Below are 17,062 nucleotides of genomic sequence, written 5' to 3' on the forward strand. Positions count from 1 at the left end.
CGATAGCCGAGATTTCCTGTGAACGCGTGCACACAGGCGCGCGCGTTCACAGGAACGGAAGGTAAGCGAGTGGATCTCCAGCCTGCCAGCGGCGATCGTTCGCTGGCAGGCTGGAGATGCGATTTTTTAAACCCCTAACAGGTATATTAGACGCTGTTTTGATAACAGCGTCTAATATACCTGCTACCTGGTCCTCTGGTGGTCCCTTTTGTTTGGATCGACCACCAGAGGACACAGGCAGCTCAGTAATAAGTAGCACCAAACACCACTACACTACACCCCCCCCCTGTCACTTATTAACCCCTTATTACCCCTGATCACCCCATATAGACTCCCTGATCACCCCCCTGTCATTGAACACCCCCCTGTAAGGCTCCATTCAGACGTCCGTATGATTTTTACGGATGCACAGATCGGATCCGCAAAACACATACGGACGTCTGAATGGAGCCTTACAGGGGTGTGATCAATGACAGGGGGGTGATCACCTCATATACACTCCCTGATCACCCCCTGTCATTGATCACCCCCCTGTCAGGCTCCATTCAGACGTCCATATGTGTTTTGCGGATCCACGCATTGATCAATGACAGGGGGGTGATCAGGGAGTCTATATGGGTGACCACCCCCCCGTCATTGATCACCCCCTGTAAGGCTCCATTCAGACGTCCGTATGTGTTTTGCAGATCCGATCCATGTATCCGTGGATCCGTAAAAATCATACGGACGTCTGAATGGAGCCTTACGGGGGGGGTGATCAATGACAGGGGGGGTGATCAATGACAGGGGGGGTGATCAGGGAGTCTATATAGGTGATCATCCCCCTGTCATTGATCACCCCCCTGTAAGGCTCCATTCAGAATTTTTTTTGGCCCAAGTTAGCGGAAATTGTTTTTTGTTTTTTTTTCTTACAAAGTCTCATATTCCACTAACTTGTGTCAAAAAATAAAATCTCACATGAACTCGCCATACCCCTCACAGAATCCAAATGCGTAAAATTTTTTAGACATTTATATTCCAGACTTCTTCTCACACTTTAGGGCCCCTAAAATGCCAGGGCAGTATAAATACCCCACATGTGACCCCATTTCGGAAAGAAGACACCCCAAGGTATTCCGTGAGTGGCATATTGAGTCCATGAAAGATTGAAATTTTTGTCCCAAGTTAGCGGAAAGGGAGACTTTGTGAGAAAATACAAAAAAAATAAAATCAATTTCCGCTAACTTGTGCCAAAAAAAAAAAAAATTCTATGAACTCACCATGCCCCTCATTGAATACCTTGGGGTGTCTTCTTTCCAAAATGTCACATGTGGGGTATTTATACTGCCCTGGCATTTTAGGGGCCCTAAAGCGTGAGAAGAAGTCTGGGATCCAAATGTCTAAAAAAGCCCCCCTAAAAGGAATTTGGGCCGCTTTGCGCATCTAGGCTGCAGAAAAGTGTCACACATGTGGTATCGCCGTACTCAGGAGAAGTTGGGGAATGTGTTTTGGGGTATCATTTTACATATACCCATGCTGGGTGAGAGAAATATCTTGGTCAAATGCCAACTTTGTATAAAAAAATGGGAAAAGTTGTCTTTTGCCAAGATATTTCTCTCACCCAGCATGGGTATATGTAAAATGACACCCCAAAACACATTCCCCAACTTCTTCTGAGTATGGCGATACCACATGTGTGACACTTTTTTGCAGCCTAGGTGGGCAAAGGGGCCCACATTCCAAAGAGCACCTTTCGGATTTTACCGGTCATTTTTTACAGATTTTGATTTCAAACTACTTCTCACGCATCTGGGCCCCTAAAATGCCAGGGCAGTATAACTACCCCACAAGTGACCCCATTTTGGAAAGAAGACACCCCAAGGTATTTCATGATGGGCATAGTGAGTTCATGGAAGTTTTTTTTTTTTTTGTCACAAGTTAGTGGAATATGAGACTTTGTTAAGAAAAAAAAAAAGAAAAAAAATCATCATTTTCCGCTAACTTGTGACAAAAAATAAAAAGTTCTATGAACTCACTATGCCCATCAGCGAATACCTTAGGGTGTCTACTTTCCGAAATGGGGTCATTTGTGGGGGTTTTCTACTGTCTGGGCATTGTAGAACCTCAGGAAACATGACAGGTGCTCAGAAAGTCAGCGCTGCTTCAAAAAGCGGAAATTCACATTTTTGTACCATAGTTTGTAAACGCTATAAGTTTTTTTTTTTTTATCAGAGACATGTAGAACAATAAATTTTGCGAAAAATTTATATATGGATGTCGTTTTGTTTGCAAAATTTTACAACGGAAAGTGAAAAATGCCTTTTTTTTTGCAAAAAAATCATTAAATTTCGATTAATAACAAAAAAAGTAAAAATGTCAGCAGCAATGAAATACCACCAAATGAAAGCTCTATTAGTGAGAAGAAAAGGAGGCAAAATTCATTTGGGTGGTAAGTTGCATGACCGAGCAATAAACGGTGAAAGTAGTGTAGTGCAGAATTGTAAAAAGTGGCCTGGTCATTAAGGGCGTTTCAGCTAGGGGGGTTGAAGTGGTTAAATTACTGAGTGTATGATGCATGGTGCATTCACTACATTGCAGCCAATTCAGAAATTTGAACCCAAGTCTTTTTACATTGGAAGTCTTTCTGCCTATCACACACTCTGTTAAATAAAGATTTTTTGCCCATAACAAGTTCTTGCTTTCATTCTTGCTGTCTATGATTGTTGTGATTGTGAGGGGCTGAGCAAGCTATCATTAATGTGATCACTTGTACCCCCCTCCTCTAATGCATTTTACATTATGTCCTGTCGACAATCCATTTTTGTGACCTCATAAAAGATGTCACCCACCAACAAACATGTAAAAGGCCCTTAAACTTTGTTTTCCTTATATTTTAAGTACAGACAGAATATTGAAGTACTGACCACTGAAGTGAAGCACCCATTCTTTGCAGTCTAATGTCAAACTATTTTTTGTCTCTTTTTCTTCCTTTAGGAGGGAAGTATATCGCATTTTGCAGCAGGAAGGAATAGATCTTCCTCGATATGCTGTACTTAACAGAGATCCTGACAAACCAGATGGTGAGTTTACATTTCACATCACATATATGGCCGCTGCTAACATTAGCTAAATGCTAACATTTTTTAAGTGGGAACAATTGCAGAAAAACTACTAGGTTCAAACTCCCACATTGTGTTCATCGATGGGGTGTGCTCCCTGTTATGGTCATGTGGCACTGGAGAAATGACTTGCACAGATTGGACTGCACGCCAGTATTGATGCCTCTTCCCTCTTGTGTAAAGAAATAAATATTAATTGGAGGCTTTATTCACAGAATGTAACCTAGTGGAAGGTGAAGACCAGGTAGAAGTAAATGGAGAGATCTTCCCTAAACCCTTTGTAGAGAAGCCAGTTAGTGCTGAAGATCACAATGTATATATCTATTACCCAACATCGGCAGGAGGTGGCAGCCAGAGACTCTTCAGGAAGGTATGGAGTTGGAAATGTAAAAGTTGCAGAGACTGTGGTTTCCTAGATGATGTTTTATCGTGTAAAAAAATTTCACATACTGCAATAAACTGGAACAAATCCAGCTTGTCTACATCTTCTGCATTTGCCTGCACTAGCATTACTTTCCATCCTTGTTATACCTTATTATCATTTATATTTTAAATTTCAGGGCAGTGTACATATTATTCGGGTTTACATGCATAGTATAAAACAAAAACACGTACAAACAGCATTGACTGACTAATGCTGGATTTCCATGGCACGAATATTAGGTCGATTATCGGGAATGGATGTTCCTACAAAGTCCATCTAAAGGTGCTGCAGATCACCCGATGAACGAGCTCATTCATCGGTTGAAGTGATTAAAGGTGCAGACACCTCAATCATCGTTCCTGGGCACCAGATCATACAGTCAAAACAGCACTTTGCTGCCCAGCAGCAATAATTTTGTATGCAGACAAGCTATAGCAGTAGCGATTGCTTATCCTCATACTGTGGAGGTGATCGATGCATGTAAATTCAGCTCTTCACCTCCACTTAACGAGACGCTGACTGTCTGACTGTCGGGAAGGAACATTTCGTTCCCAACAATCTGCTGCTCCTCGGGCTGTGTAAATGCAGCTTTAGGCTGGGTTCACACCTGAGCGTTTTACAGAGCGTTCCTACGCGCTGTAAAACGCTCAACAAGGAGAAACCAATGCTTCCCTATCGGCATGGTTCTCACCTGGGCGTTTTACAGCGCGTACGATCGCTCTGTAAAACGCCCGACGCCCCAAGAAGTACATGAGCTTCTTTGGGGCGTCTTGTCGCGCATTCCCGTACATAGACTTTCGGGAACGCGCGACAACGGGCGTTCGCTTGTCTCTGTATGCGCGATTGCAAACGCCGGTACAATCGCGCATACAGAGCGCTTTATCGCAAAGGCTCAGGTGTGAACCCAGCGTTAGCGACAGGTACAGAGGGTGAGCAAATCCTGCCCCTGAGGGTGTACAAGGAAAGGGGAAGGGAACAGTAGGTGAGGGTGGAACCTGCTCACATGGCTCTGTAGTGGCAGCAGGTTATTGTAGATTGTAGGCTTTCCTGTAGAGGTGATCTTTGAGTTTCAAAGTAAGGGGGATGTACTTGATATGTTATAGATAATTGTATGATAAGCAGGAGAACAAAGAAGGAGGTCTTGTGAGGATTGGAGGTTTTATCTGGAGAGTTGGTCAGTGATGTAAGGAGTGGGCAGTTTGTGGATGGCCTTGCATCTTATTGATAGTATTTTGGACTGAGTTCACTGGGCAATGGGGAGCCAGTGAAGGAATTGGCAGAGGAGAGAGGTGGAGGAGAAACAAGGGGAGAGGGGGATTAAATGGGCAGCTGAGTTAAGGATGGATTGGAGAGACAGAAGAGTGTTAGATTGAATGTCACTGAGGAGGATGTTGCAGTAGTCTAGGCAGGTGATGATGAGAGCATGTACTAGCATTTTAGGCTACTTTCACACTCGCGTTTTGGCTTTTTGTTTGTGAGAGCCGTCTAGGGCTCTCACAACCCGTCCAGAACAGATCAGTTTTGCCCTAATGCATTCTGAATGGAAAAGGATCCGCTCAGAATGCATCAGTTTGCCTCTGATTAGTCTCCATTCCGCTCTTGAAGTGGACACCAAAACGCTGCCTGCAGCGTTTTGCTGTCCACTTGATTAAACTGAGCCAAACGGATCCGTCCTGGCACACAATGTAAGTCAATGGGGACCGATCCGTTTTCTCTGACTTAATCTGGCACGATAGTAAACGGATCCATCTCCCATTGACTTTCAATAGAGTTCATGACTGATCCGTCTTGGCTATGACGCATGCATGCGGTTGTATTATTGTAACGGATCCACCCAAAACGCGAGTGTTAAAGTAGCCTTAGTTGACTCATGGTTGAAGAACAAGTAGATACTAGATATATTTTTCAGTTGGAGGTGGCAGAAGATGTTAATGCCTTGGAGTGGTATGAAGGACAAAGCAGAATCAAATGTCAAATCCCAAGGCGGCAGAATTGTGAGACTGGAGAATGTATGGTGCTATTAACTGTTATTGAAAAGTCTGGGGATAGGGGAAGGGGGGGCTGAATGACATGGGGCAAGGATGATAAAGTCTGTTTTATCCTGTTGAGTTTTAGAAAGTGAGAGGAGGAGGAGGATATAGCTGATAGACACACAGCAGGTAATTGCCTGTGTCTAATAGTCTGCAGTCAGGTTGCTACAGCAGTGCCAGACCTCCCTGACTGTTTCCTTAAGGACCTGGCAGAGCGCTTATACAATGAGAATCCAGGTAGCAGGGAAATAAATATATTTAGTGTAGCTAAAGGGCCTATGATGTCACCAGTAGGAGGAGTCAGACCTCTAAGAAGAATAGAACTACAGTGGGTACTGTACACTGAATTGTGATGTTTATTGTAATGTTTATACTACTATCCTGTGACCACACGCACCATTGCTGTTTTTTTTAATAGTCGTAAGATGACGTCATCTACCCTAGACTATTAAAGTTTGTGACATTGACCCCTCCACTTTATTAAACTACCAGGGAATTTATTTTTTTTCAGATAATTTTTATTTGACATTTTTTGAAAATCACAAAAATACCAAGAATACATGCAACAGTTGATAGCAATAGAATGATAGCATTACATGATCGGCCAAAGAATTACTTCCATGAGTATACAATATGACAGCCGGCATATCCTAAGATACACATAAGATCAAGTAATCTAGTTACACAGTATACCATGTACAAACCACATTTCCATCCATTATAATTAAAGAACATGGGACCAACCCTCCCTACCCAACTAAAACCCACTCCCCCCCCCCCCCCCCCCTTTACCCGAGCGATGGAACGAATCCAGAACTCCAACATCGGTTATCTTATTAATATATCCAAAGCATAGCCAGTAGTGTACTTCTCCTATCTGTTTAACATTCCACTTTACACCCATCCTACGTAGGACTGAACACTTTCATACATCGTGCATCTATAGCTAATTAAGCGCAAGGAAAAAGAACGCACACAAAAACTGGGGCAATGTCACTACCTTCCCATAATCCAACTAAGAAGAGAGGCTAATCCAGGCACTGTACCCTAAATTTCTCCCAATTATCCCATATTTTGTTAAACTTCGTTACACATTGTCTTTTGACATATACACCTTTTTCTAAGTGTATTATTTCTGACATCCTACTGAGGAATTCTCCCCTAGACGGTGGTTGAGGTCTAAGCCAGAATCTGGCTATTAGTTTCCTAGCCTGGAATAGCAGACGCTGCACTGCCAGACGATGATAACGATTTTTGACGTCTAATATTCCTACTATACACGTTCTCGGACCAGGCGGAATCGTGATATTAAATGCACCTTTTATTAAGACCAGAACCGAGGACCAGAAATTCCGGAGCTCCGCACAATCCCAGAACATGTTCAACAAGGAAGCAGGGCTCATGCCACATCTAGGACAATCCGCATCCTCCCGAACACCAATCCAGCACAAAAACTCTGGCGTCCTATACACCCGGTGCAATAAAAACAACTGGGACATACGCTGCCCCTCACAAACTGACAATTGTGGAGTGATCGCTAAGAGAGACTTCCACTGCTCTTCTGAAATCGGCCCAACCTCGCTTTCCCATTTAGATTTAACTGCTAAAACCCCTTGTTTCATCGACTTCACATATAAGTTCCTGTAGGTAAAAGATATTAGACCGCTCGAGGAACTATTAGTAAGAAGTTGCTGAAACAACGGAACCGTAGTGCATTTCAATGATACAGATTTAGCCTGTGTCTGAAAGGCATGCCGTAATTGCAGAAATTGATAGAAGGCCATGTGTGGGAGACCGAATTCAGTTCTCAACTTTTCAAAGGACTTAAAACCATCAGCACTCTGTAGTTGACGTAGATACCTCACTCCTTTACGCTCCCAGGGTGAAAAGCCATCCAATTGAAAAAGTTCAGGAAGATGCGGATTCCTCCAGATAGGGGAGAACCGCGTAAACCCTTTCACTGATAACAACGCCCGACATGTCTGCCAAACTTTGTGTATCATGGAAAGTGTGGGATGTCCCGACAGCTTACCAACAATTCCACTATTCTTCAACAAAACCACCGGAGAATCGTGACCAATAATGTGTGCCACCAATCTGGCTGAGGCAATATCTCCAGGAGTCCTCCCCCATCCCCTCAACTATTGCAACTGCGCCAAAATGTAATAAAGCCATGCATTCGGTACTGCTAGCCCTCCCTCCTCTATTCCTCTCTGCTGAGTGTCCAGTCTAATCTGTGCTTTTTTATGGCGTCAAATCAGATCCCTAAATAACCTATCAATTTTTATGAATATCCTGCGAGGAATCCATACCGGGGAGTTATGTAATAGATACTCGAGCTTAGGCATGAGAATCATTTTAAGAAGGTTACTCCTCCCGATTTCAGATAGCAGCAACTTGCACCACGCCTTAATTTTATCCAACCTTGTGATTAAGAGCAGCTCTATATTAAGTTTAATATAACTGTTAGGATTCGCTGTAACTATTATCCCCAGATACTTGACCTGATGCGCAATTTGCAATGGACAGGATTTGGGGACGAGAGTCACAGCAGAATCATCTAGCGGCAAGAGAATGGACTTGTCCCAGTTGATATGGAGCCCAGACCTGTCACCAAATTCCCGTATAAGTGCCATGACAGGACTTGTCCCAAGACCCACAGGGATACCCTACAATCTTATCAGATGAACGCAACAGGCAGGCCAGTGGCTCAATTGCAATAGCAAACAGAAGGGGGGAAAGTGGGCATCCCTGACGTGTCCCTCTTCCCAATCTGAATGACTCCGATGTTCCCCCATTCGCCCGTATCCTAGCCGAGGGGCCGTTGTATAACAATTGAACCTAGGAGATAAAGGTCCTCCCAAATCCCATGACCCGCAACACCTCCCAAAGATAGCTCCATTCAACGCTATCAAAGGCTTTAGCCGCGTCCAATGAAAGAATGGCATGACCTCTGACAGACTCAACTCTTCTCTGAGTATTAAGAAAAAGGCGTCTAAGATTCACCGAAGTAGATTTGACAGGCATGAAACCCGCCTGATCACTATGAATAATAGTGGAAATGACAGACTGTAGACGAATAGCTAAAACTTTCGCCAGAATCTTAATATCAGAGGTCAGCAGTGAAATTGGTCTGTACGAGTCAGGGGATCTGAGATCCTTACCAGGTTTGGGCAGGACCACTACAATAGCCTCTTTCATAGAAGCAGGAAGATTCCCTGATTGAAAGGAATCATTAAAAACTGACAGTAATTGGGGCATAAGGACATTACTATACTTTTTAAAAAATTATATCGGTAGTCCATCAATACCTGGCGCTTTTCTCATTGGGAAATGACTGTAGGGCTAATTCCAACTCCTTAAGTGTTAAAGGACCTTCTAACCATGCTACACTTGTCACTGATAGTCTCGGGATCTCAATCTCTGTAAGATATTCAGCTATATTTGTAGAATCCACCTGTAATTTAGTTCTATGCAGGGATTCATAATAGTTGTGGAAAACTGACAGAATCTCCTCTTCTGACGTGGCAAGAGAGAACCATCCATCCTCTGGATCGACAATATTTTGGACGGTCCCTCCTGGGGTCTAATTACCCTTGCCAGTAACTTACCCGAACTTTCCCCCGCCTCAAAATACTTTTGTTTTACAAAAAACCTGCGATTGTCCGCCGTTTGCAATATATGCTGCTTCAACCCCGCCTGAGCTGCTATAAGGGAGTCTTCACTTGCCCTGTCAGGTGTATTTACAAACCGTTCCTCCGCCTCCACTACTAAAGCTTGCAGCTTTTTCAGGGCTTCACGAGATTTAGTTTTGTGTCTGCTAATCTTCTGAATGTAAAGGCCTCTAAATCTAGCATACGCTTTGCAAGTATCCCACACCACGCCCACACTCGCCGACCCAGCATTTTGCGCAAAGAACTCTTTCAATTCTTCCACCATGCCATTCTCCCCATCTACCAGCTGCAACAAAAACGGGTTAAGTTTCCATGTCCCGACCAGGGAAGTTTTAAGTAGAAGAAAATATTTATTTTCTAATTTCCTATAGTCTAAACCTGGGGGGCATCTTATTTTCAGGTTTGTCTTATAGTCTGAAAAATATGTCTTAAGTACTCAGTGATGAACAGTGACATGACAGGATTCAGCATCTGTCCGCTGCAGCCAATCGCTGTCCTCAGTCTTGCTGTAGGCTGCTGAGGACAGTGATTGGTTGCAGCGGCCATGTGCCATATCCAGCCACGTCACCCATACTGTTTGAAAACAAATAGCGGCAAGAGGGCCTGAGGAGTGCTGTATTAAGGGATGAGTATATGATTTTTTATTTAACACATTGTAGTGGTTGTCCGAGATTTTTAATTATCTTTGACCCCATTGTTTTCAGGAAAAAACCCTTTACAAATGGAATGGAATCAAACAGAGTTTATAAAAAAAAATGACTCTTCATTGTGCAGTGTATTTGCTTTATTTACATAAGACAGACTTCCCCTTTTTAAAGTTAAAGTAATCTTGCAGAGTTGGACCTTGATTTCACCCCACATCAATACAGATTGCCTGATCTGTTGCATGACTTACAGAAACAGCGCCCAATGGACCCCATCGACTATAATGAGGTCCATCAGACTTCCATTTGTGGGACCTGACATTTTAACTCATAAAATAGCATAGCATTTTTACCAAAATCTGCAACTCTTGGCAGAGCCTCCAACACCGATGTGTACTAGGTCTGTGATATTTTGTATGGGTTTTACATTGTTGCTTTTCATTACAGATTGGCAGTCGCAGCAGTGTTTATTCTCCAGAGAGCAGTGTTAGGAAGACCGGATCTTATATTTATGAAGAATTCATGCCAACTGATGGGACTGATGTTAAGGTATGAAGTGATGCATGTATCTTGCTTATTGGAATGCTGACAGTCAGGAAAAACCTAACGTTGTTGATCTTTACATGTCGTTTAGGTATATACTGTTGGTCCAGATTACGCCCATGCGGAGGCCCGCAAGTCCCCAGCTTTGGATGGAAAAGTGGAGCGTGACAGTGAGGGGAAGGAAATCCGTTATCCGGTCATGTTGACTGCCATGGAAAAACTGGTTGCTCGTAAAGTATGCTTGGCTTTTAAGGTAAGTGCAGTATTTCCAGTTATGTTTTTAAGAAATGTGATGACATAAAGTAGCACTTCCACACAACTTTTTATTCTCTGACCTGTTAGGCTACTTTCACACTAGCGTTCGGGTCTCCACTTGTGAGTTCCGTTCAAAGGCTCTCACAAGCGGCCCCGAACGCTTCCGTCCAGCCCTAATGCATTCTGAGTGGATGCGGATCCGCTCAGAATGCATCACTCTGGCAGCGTTCAGCCTCCGCTCCGCTCAGCAGGCGGACACCTGAACGCTGCTTGCAGCGTTCGGGTGTCCGCCTGGCCGTGCGGAGGCAAACGGATCCGTCCAGACTTACAATGTAAGTCAATGGGGACGGATCCGTTTGAAGATGACACACTATGGCTCAATTTTCAAACGGATCCGTCCCCCATTGACTTTCAATGTAAAGACTGGACGGATCCGTCTGAGGCTACTTTGACACTTAGACATTTTTTTACAATATAATGCAGACTGATCCGTTCTGAACGGATCCACCGTCTGCATTATATGAGCGGATCCGTCTCAGACGGATCCGCTCTGAACGCAAGTGTGAAAGTAGCCTTAGAAGGGTACATGATGTAAACTATAGTGAGTTATCCCCTCCCTTCTTATCTTCACCTGTGTTATTTGATCTGATTCTCTATTGACACAGGATGGAGAATAAAAAGGTCTGAGAATATTGGGTTCAGGACCCAATAGAAACCTTAAAATGACAAGTTAATGTTTTTAAACATTAGGTAAGAGACAAATTCAAGTGATGTGTGACCCTGATGTCTGACTCTCCTGACTAGTCAGCATCGCAATGACTTTTAGGTTCAATATACTTTTAATATGCTGAATCACATAGATGAAGAAAATCCTTCAGGTTGCTGTTTAAACCATTAGCTCAGTGGTTTAGACGGTTGCCTCACATGCAGTGTTCTTGGGTTCAAAACCTCTATTAGTCTTAAAGTTTTTTTTTTACATTTTATTGAGCCCTAGAAAAGAGACAAATTCAAGTGATGTGTGACCCTAATGTCTGACTCTCCTGACTAGTCAGTGTCGCAATGACTTTTAGGTTTACTGTGTATTTGTCTTCTGAATCACATAGCTAGAGAAAATCACTACCTAACAATAGGTAGACCTGTGGCTTACTGGTGGATTGCCTGACTCTCATGCAGTGTCAAGGAAAAAAAAAGCTTAGATTTTATTTTTTTACATAAAACAGATGACAGAGTACTGCAAGTAGTCCTTTTTTATTCTATTAAAGAGTACATAGGCAGCACTATAGTAAGGGCAGCACTCATTTACTGTATCTTCATCTATTTCCAGGTGACTGAAGGCTATTTTGTTTTCTGTTGTCTTGAGTCACTGTACAATACAATAATGTATTCTTATTTCTTAGGAAGGGGTCTAATTATCAGATCTGTAAATCACTTTATTGAAATTATTTGTCGGTATCCAGCCAAACATAGATATGCCCACTAGGGGTCTCACTAGTCCACTGTGGTTAGGCATGGTCCAGCTCTCCCAGCAAATACAGGCAGGAGCAAGTGTGGGCCTGTTCTGGAGTAGCTGATGAGGAGACTTGCCAGATTCACAGATCTGCAAACCAGCTTATCTTATTGTAAATGTGCTCTCCCTCCGCTATCTTACATGGCTTATACATTGATTTCCTCTCTCAAGTGTGTATGCAGTGCCATATCAGCAGGAATCAAAAATTTTCTGGTAGTTTTGAAAACTGTCTAGTCATGCTGTTTTTGCTGTATAGCTTCCTCTAATTTGTTGTGCAGTTCCTATAATAAGCATGTTATGTATCATATAAGCCAATTTTTTTTTTACCAGTTATGAGATACATCATGCCTACCTACTGTCCCTCTTTTTCGACCAAAGTCCCTCTATCTTTTGCAACGTAAAAAAGTTGTCCGAGTTCAGCTCTGAGCCCTGTATTCACTCATATAGCCTGTAAAAGTTGAGCATCAGAGCTCCCCCTTGCTCTGCATTGCATAGCGCAGGACAAGGTCTTTTTCTTTACTACCGGTGACGTACTAGCAGTGAGCCCAGTGATTTCACTGTCACAAATGGGCGATTTCCATCGCTGCCCTAGGCTTTTTTAGAGCCTAGGGCAGTACTGTAGACTGCCCATTTGTGCCAGTGACATCACCGGGCTCACTACTAGGCGGAAGTCTCTACCTAGCATACTCATGTAAAGCCCTTTAAGACCTGTGTGTAAAATGGCAGTAAATATCCCTTATGGTTTTTTTGATTTTTGTTGTAGTTGAGAAGAAGCACTGATGTGATGTGTAGCAACACCCTAAGGGTAAATGCACGCTATCAGGCATCTTGCACACAAACGTAGGTGTCCCGTTACCATATTGCGGACCGCCATATGTGTATCCGCAATACACAGGCACTGTTCCGTGTGCATTCCGAATCACTGATGCAGACCCATTGACTTGAATGGGCCCACAAATCCGGAACTGAGGCACGGAACAGAACCCTACGGAAGCACTATGGAGTGCTTCCGTGGGTTCCGTTCCGTGCCTCCGCACCGCAAAAAGAACGGAACGGAAGGATCGCGGACCCATTCAAGTGAATGGGGTCGTGATCCGCATGCGGCTGGCCCACGGTTAGTGCCCGTGCATTGCGGAGGTGCCAGTAGTTAATCCCACACTGATCAATATTATTAGTGCACACACCATTGGTCCAGACAAACACTAGACTAGACTGGAACCTAGGCACAAGAACAGGAACCCAACCAGAACACAGGACACAGTTCAGAAAAGACAGAACGGGAACCAGACAAGACCCAGAACCAAAAAAGCAGGTGCCTGTTCTATATGCAGAGTTAGTCCATGGATGAACAGACAGAGCTGCACAACAAGACAGAGAACTGACAGATAACTAGACCCTATGAAGATGCTGTTACATAGCGGTCCTAGTCAGAGCTGCACACATGAACTAAAATGTCCTCCCTCTGGAGAACCAAGATGACCAGGCAAAGAACATGAAGGTAAAACATAAACAGGACAGGATTAGAAGCAGTTAAGCACTGCCAGACTGACGTGAACAAGGATACAGGCAAAACATGGTAAAACAGCAGACTGACATGAAAGCAAGGAAACATCAATACTTTACCAGGTGACACAACTGATGGCAAAACCCCCTCTGGGCCAGCAGCAAAGGTGCTGCACTTAGCAAGGCTCAAGGACACAAACACAGGCAACAGTGAACAAAAAGTGGACCACAGCCCCAAGCAACCAGCATACAGCGTAATTGGCCTGCAGCCAGTACGCGAGAGAGAAGGCAGCCAGCCTACACGGCCACAACTGTCACAGTGAACTGCCCTGTGACATCCCCATATAGAAGAAACGATTTATGAATGTAAATACTGCCTTCATCTCTGCTGATGATCATGCAGTTATCAGAAATGTTTGGTTTCTTGTAAATAATCTGCAGAATCATCTGTACGTGTAAATGAACTGTCAATTTGTACAACTCTTCAAGACAACATTCCTGCACAGTTTGCTAGCTATTTTACCTTGTTAGAGGTCTCCCTACATAACAAAAGCAATACATACCTTCTTTCAGTTCCTTTTTTAATTCATCGTATTTCGATAACACATCTGATTTTCTATCCGCGGTTTCAAAGTCTGTTTAAAAATATTACAATAAAAACAATAATGAAGCAACTATAGGACTGTGATTTGTACAACATACAACAATGGTGGTGTTTATTGCATCAGTCAAAAAAAAAAAAAAAAGGTAGTTTACAATGCACTATTAAATGCAATAAAAATGTATTGCTTTCTGTGGAATGATGTTGTATGGCACTTGTGCTTTAATATGGTTTCTCGCTGTGTGTTAAATTGGTTCTCCAGGTTCAGGGCTGAACCCAGCTATAAGCTTTTTTTATTCTTTTGCTATATATATTAGAGGAGCATCGGAGCATTTGCAAACCCGTGTTTGTTTTGAGCCGGTGACGTACCTGGCTTCACATCACTGTACTAGGCAGAGACTTCTGCCTAGCAGTGAACCTGGTGACATCACCAGCACAAATGGGTAGTCTATAGCACTGCGCTAGGCTGTTTTGGAGGAAGGAAGTCTCCGACTAGCATAGTGATGTGAAGCTCAGTGCATCACCAGCTCAAACACACACAGGCTAGTGCAGTGCAATGCAGCATGGTAAAGGGGAGCATCGAAGCAAAGAAATGCTCTAGGAGCGCCGCGGACTTCTCACTGTTTACTGCAGGCTCATAACTAGTATCGCTGGAATGGAGCTTAGCCGCGCCCAGGCCAGCGATACTAGCTGTGACGTCAATGGGCCTGAGGGAAACAGAGGAGGCCATGGCGCTCCTGGGGCACCGCTGCCTTCTCAAACAGATGATCTATCCAGAGAATAGATCATCAGTAAAAAAAAAGAACTCCAAAAGCTCTTTAACCACTTCAACCCCTCTAGCTGAAACCCCCTTAATGACCAGGCCACTTTTTACACTTCTGCACTACACTACTTTCACAGTTTATTGCTCGGTCATACAACTTACCACCCAAATGAATTTTACCTCCTTTTCTTCTCACTAATAGAGCTTTCATTTGGTGGTATTTCATTGCTGCTGACATTTTTACTTTTTTTGTTATTAATCGAAATTTAACTACTTTTTTGCCAAAAAAATGAAATTTTTCACTTTCAGTTGTAAAATTTTGCAAAGAAAACCGACATCCATATATACATTTTTCGCTAAATTTATTGTTCTACATGTCTTTGATAAAACAAAAATGTTTGGGTAAAAAAAATAAAAAATGGTTTGGGTAAAATTTATAGCGTTTACAAACTATGGTACAAAAATGTGAATTTCCGCTTTTTGAAGCAGCTCTGACTTTCTGAGCACCTGTCATGTTTCCTGAGGTTCTACAATGCCCAGACAGTAGAAAACCCCCACAAATGACCCCATTTCGGAAAGTAGATGCCCTAAGGTATTCGCTGATGGGCATAGTGAGTTCATAGAACTTTTTATTTTTTGTCACAAGTTAGCGGAAAATGATGATTTTTTATTTATTAATTTTTTTCTTACAAAGTCTCATATTCCACTAACTTGTGACAAAAAACAAAAACTTCCATGAACTCACTATGCCCATCACAAAATACCTTGGGGTGTCTTCTTTCCAAAATGGGGTCACTTGTGGGGTAGTTATACTGCCCTGGCATTTTAGGGGCCCAGATGCGTGAGAAGAAGTTTGAAATCAAAATCTGTAAAAAATGACTGATGAAATCCGAAAGGTGCTCTTTGGAATGTGTGCCCCTTTGCCCACCTAGGCTGCAAAAAAGTGTCACACATGTGGTATCGCCGTACTCAGGAGAAGTTGGGGAATGTGTTTTGGGGTGTCATTTTACATATACCCATGCTGGGTGAGATACATATCTTGGTCAAATGCCAACTTTGTATAAAAAAATGGGAGATATCTCTCTCACCCAGCATGGGTATATGTAAAATGACACCCCAAAATACATTCCCCAACTTTTTTACAGATTTTGATTGCAAACTACTTCTCACGCATATGGGCCCCTAAATTGCCAGGGCAGTATAACTACCCCACAAGTGACCCCATTTTGGAAAGAAGACACCCCAAGGTACTGCGTGAGGGGCACGGCCAGTTCCTAGAATTTTTTGTCGCAAGTTAGTGGAATATGAGACTTTGTAAGGGAAAAAAATTAAAATAAAAAATCATCATTTTCTGCTAACTTGTGACAAAAAATAAAAAATTCTAGGAACTCGCCATGCCCCTCACGGAATACCTTGCCCCTTTGCCCACCTAGGCTGCAAAAAAGTGTCACACATGTGGTATCGCCGTACTCAGGAGAAGTTGGGGAATGTGTTTTGGGGTGTCATTTTACATATACCCATGCTGGGTGAGAGAAATATCTTGGCAAAAGACAACATTTCCCATTTTTTTTATACAAAGTTGGCATTTGACCAAGTTATCTCACCCAGCCTCTGGGCTGAAAGAAAAAAATGAACGGCACAGATTTCTTTATTCGCATCGATCAATGTGGATGAAAAAATCTGTGCCCCCCCAAAAAAAGGAGGGGAAAGGCGTCTGCCAGGATATAGGAGCTCTGCCCAACATCCATACCCACTTAGCTCGTATGCCCTGGCAAACCAGATTTCTCCATTCACATCAATCGATGTGGATGAATACATCATTGCCGGGATTTTTTTATATACAAAGTGTTTGCCAAAGCAGATGAACACCGCCACCTCCTCAGCATATGCCTCGGCAAACGTATCTTTTACCGCAGAGGAGAAATCTCGTCTTGCAGTGCCGCATACACCGACTTGTGTGTAATCTGACAGCAGCGCAATGCTTCTGTCAGAATGCACATCAGTGCTGCAGCTAGTCGAT

At 43.1% G+C, this 17,062-nt stretch overlaps 1 protein-coding gene across 13 annotated transcripts in view; it reads left to right on the forward strand.

The window, feature by feature from the left end:
• The window catches only part of PPIP5K1 (diphosphoinositol pentakisphosphate kinase 1), a 254,458-nt gene that overhangs the window by 64,110 nt on the left and 173,286 nt on the right, over positions 1-17,062 (forward strand). For all 13 annotated transcript variants that reach the window (XR_006387809.1, XR_006387810.1, XM_044279548.1 and 10 more), the window contains exons 5-8: positions 2,974-3,059; positions 3,314-3,468; positions 10,318-10,419; positions 10,505-10,666. Coding sequence is in view for 11 of the 13 variants with exons in the window: in XM_044279548.1 (XP_044135483.1) it covers positions 2,974-3,059; positions 3,314-3,468; positions 10,318-10,419; positions 10,505-10,666 (505 nt within the window). In the remaining 2 variants the exon portion in view is untranslated. The remainder of the gene's footprint in view (positions 1-2,973; positions 3,060-3,313; positions 3,469-10,317; positions 10,420-10,504; positions 10,667-17,062) is intronic.

Source organism: Bufo gargarizans, chromosome 2, assembly GCF_014858855.1.
Source record: "Bufo gargarizans isolate SCDJY-AF-19 chromosome 2, ASM1485885v1, whole genome shotgun sequence".
NCBI classification, from domain to species: domain Eukaryota; kingdom Metazoa; phylum Chordata; class Amphibia; order Anura; family Bufonidae; genus Bufo; species Bufo gargarizans.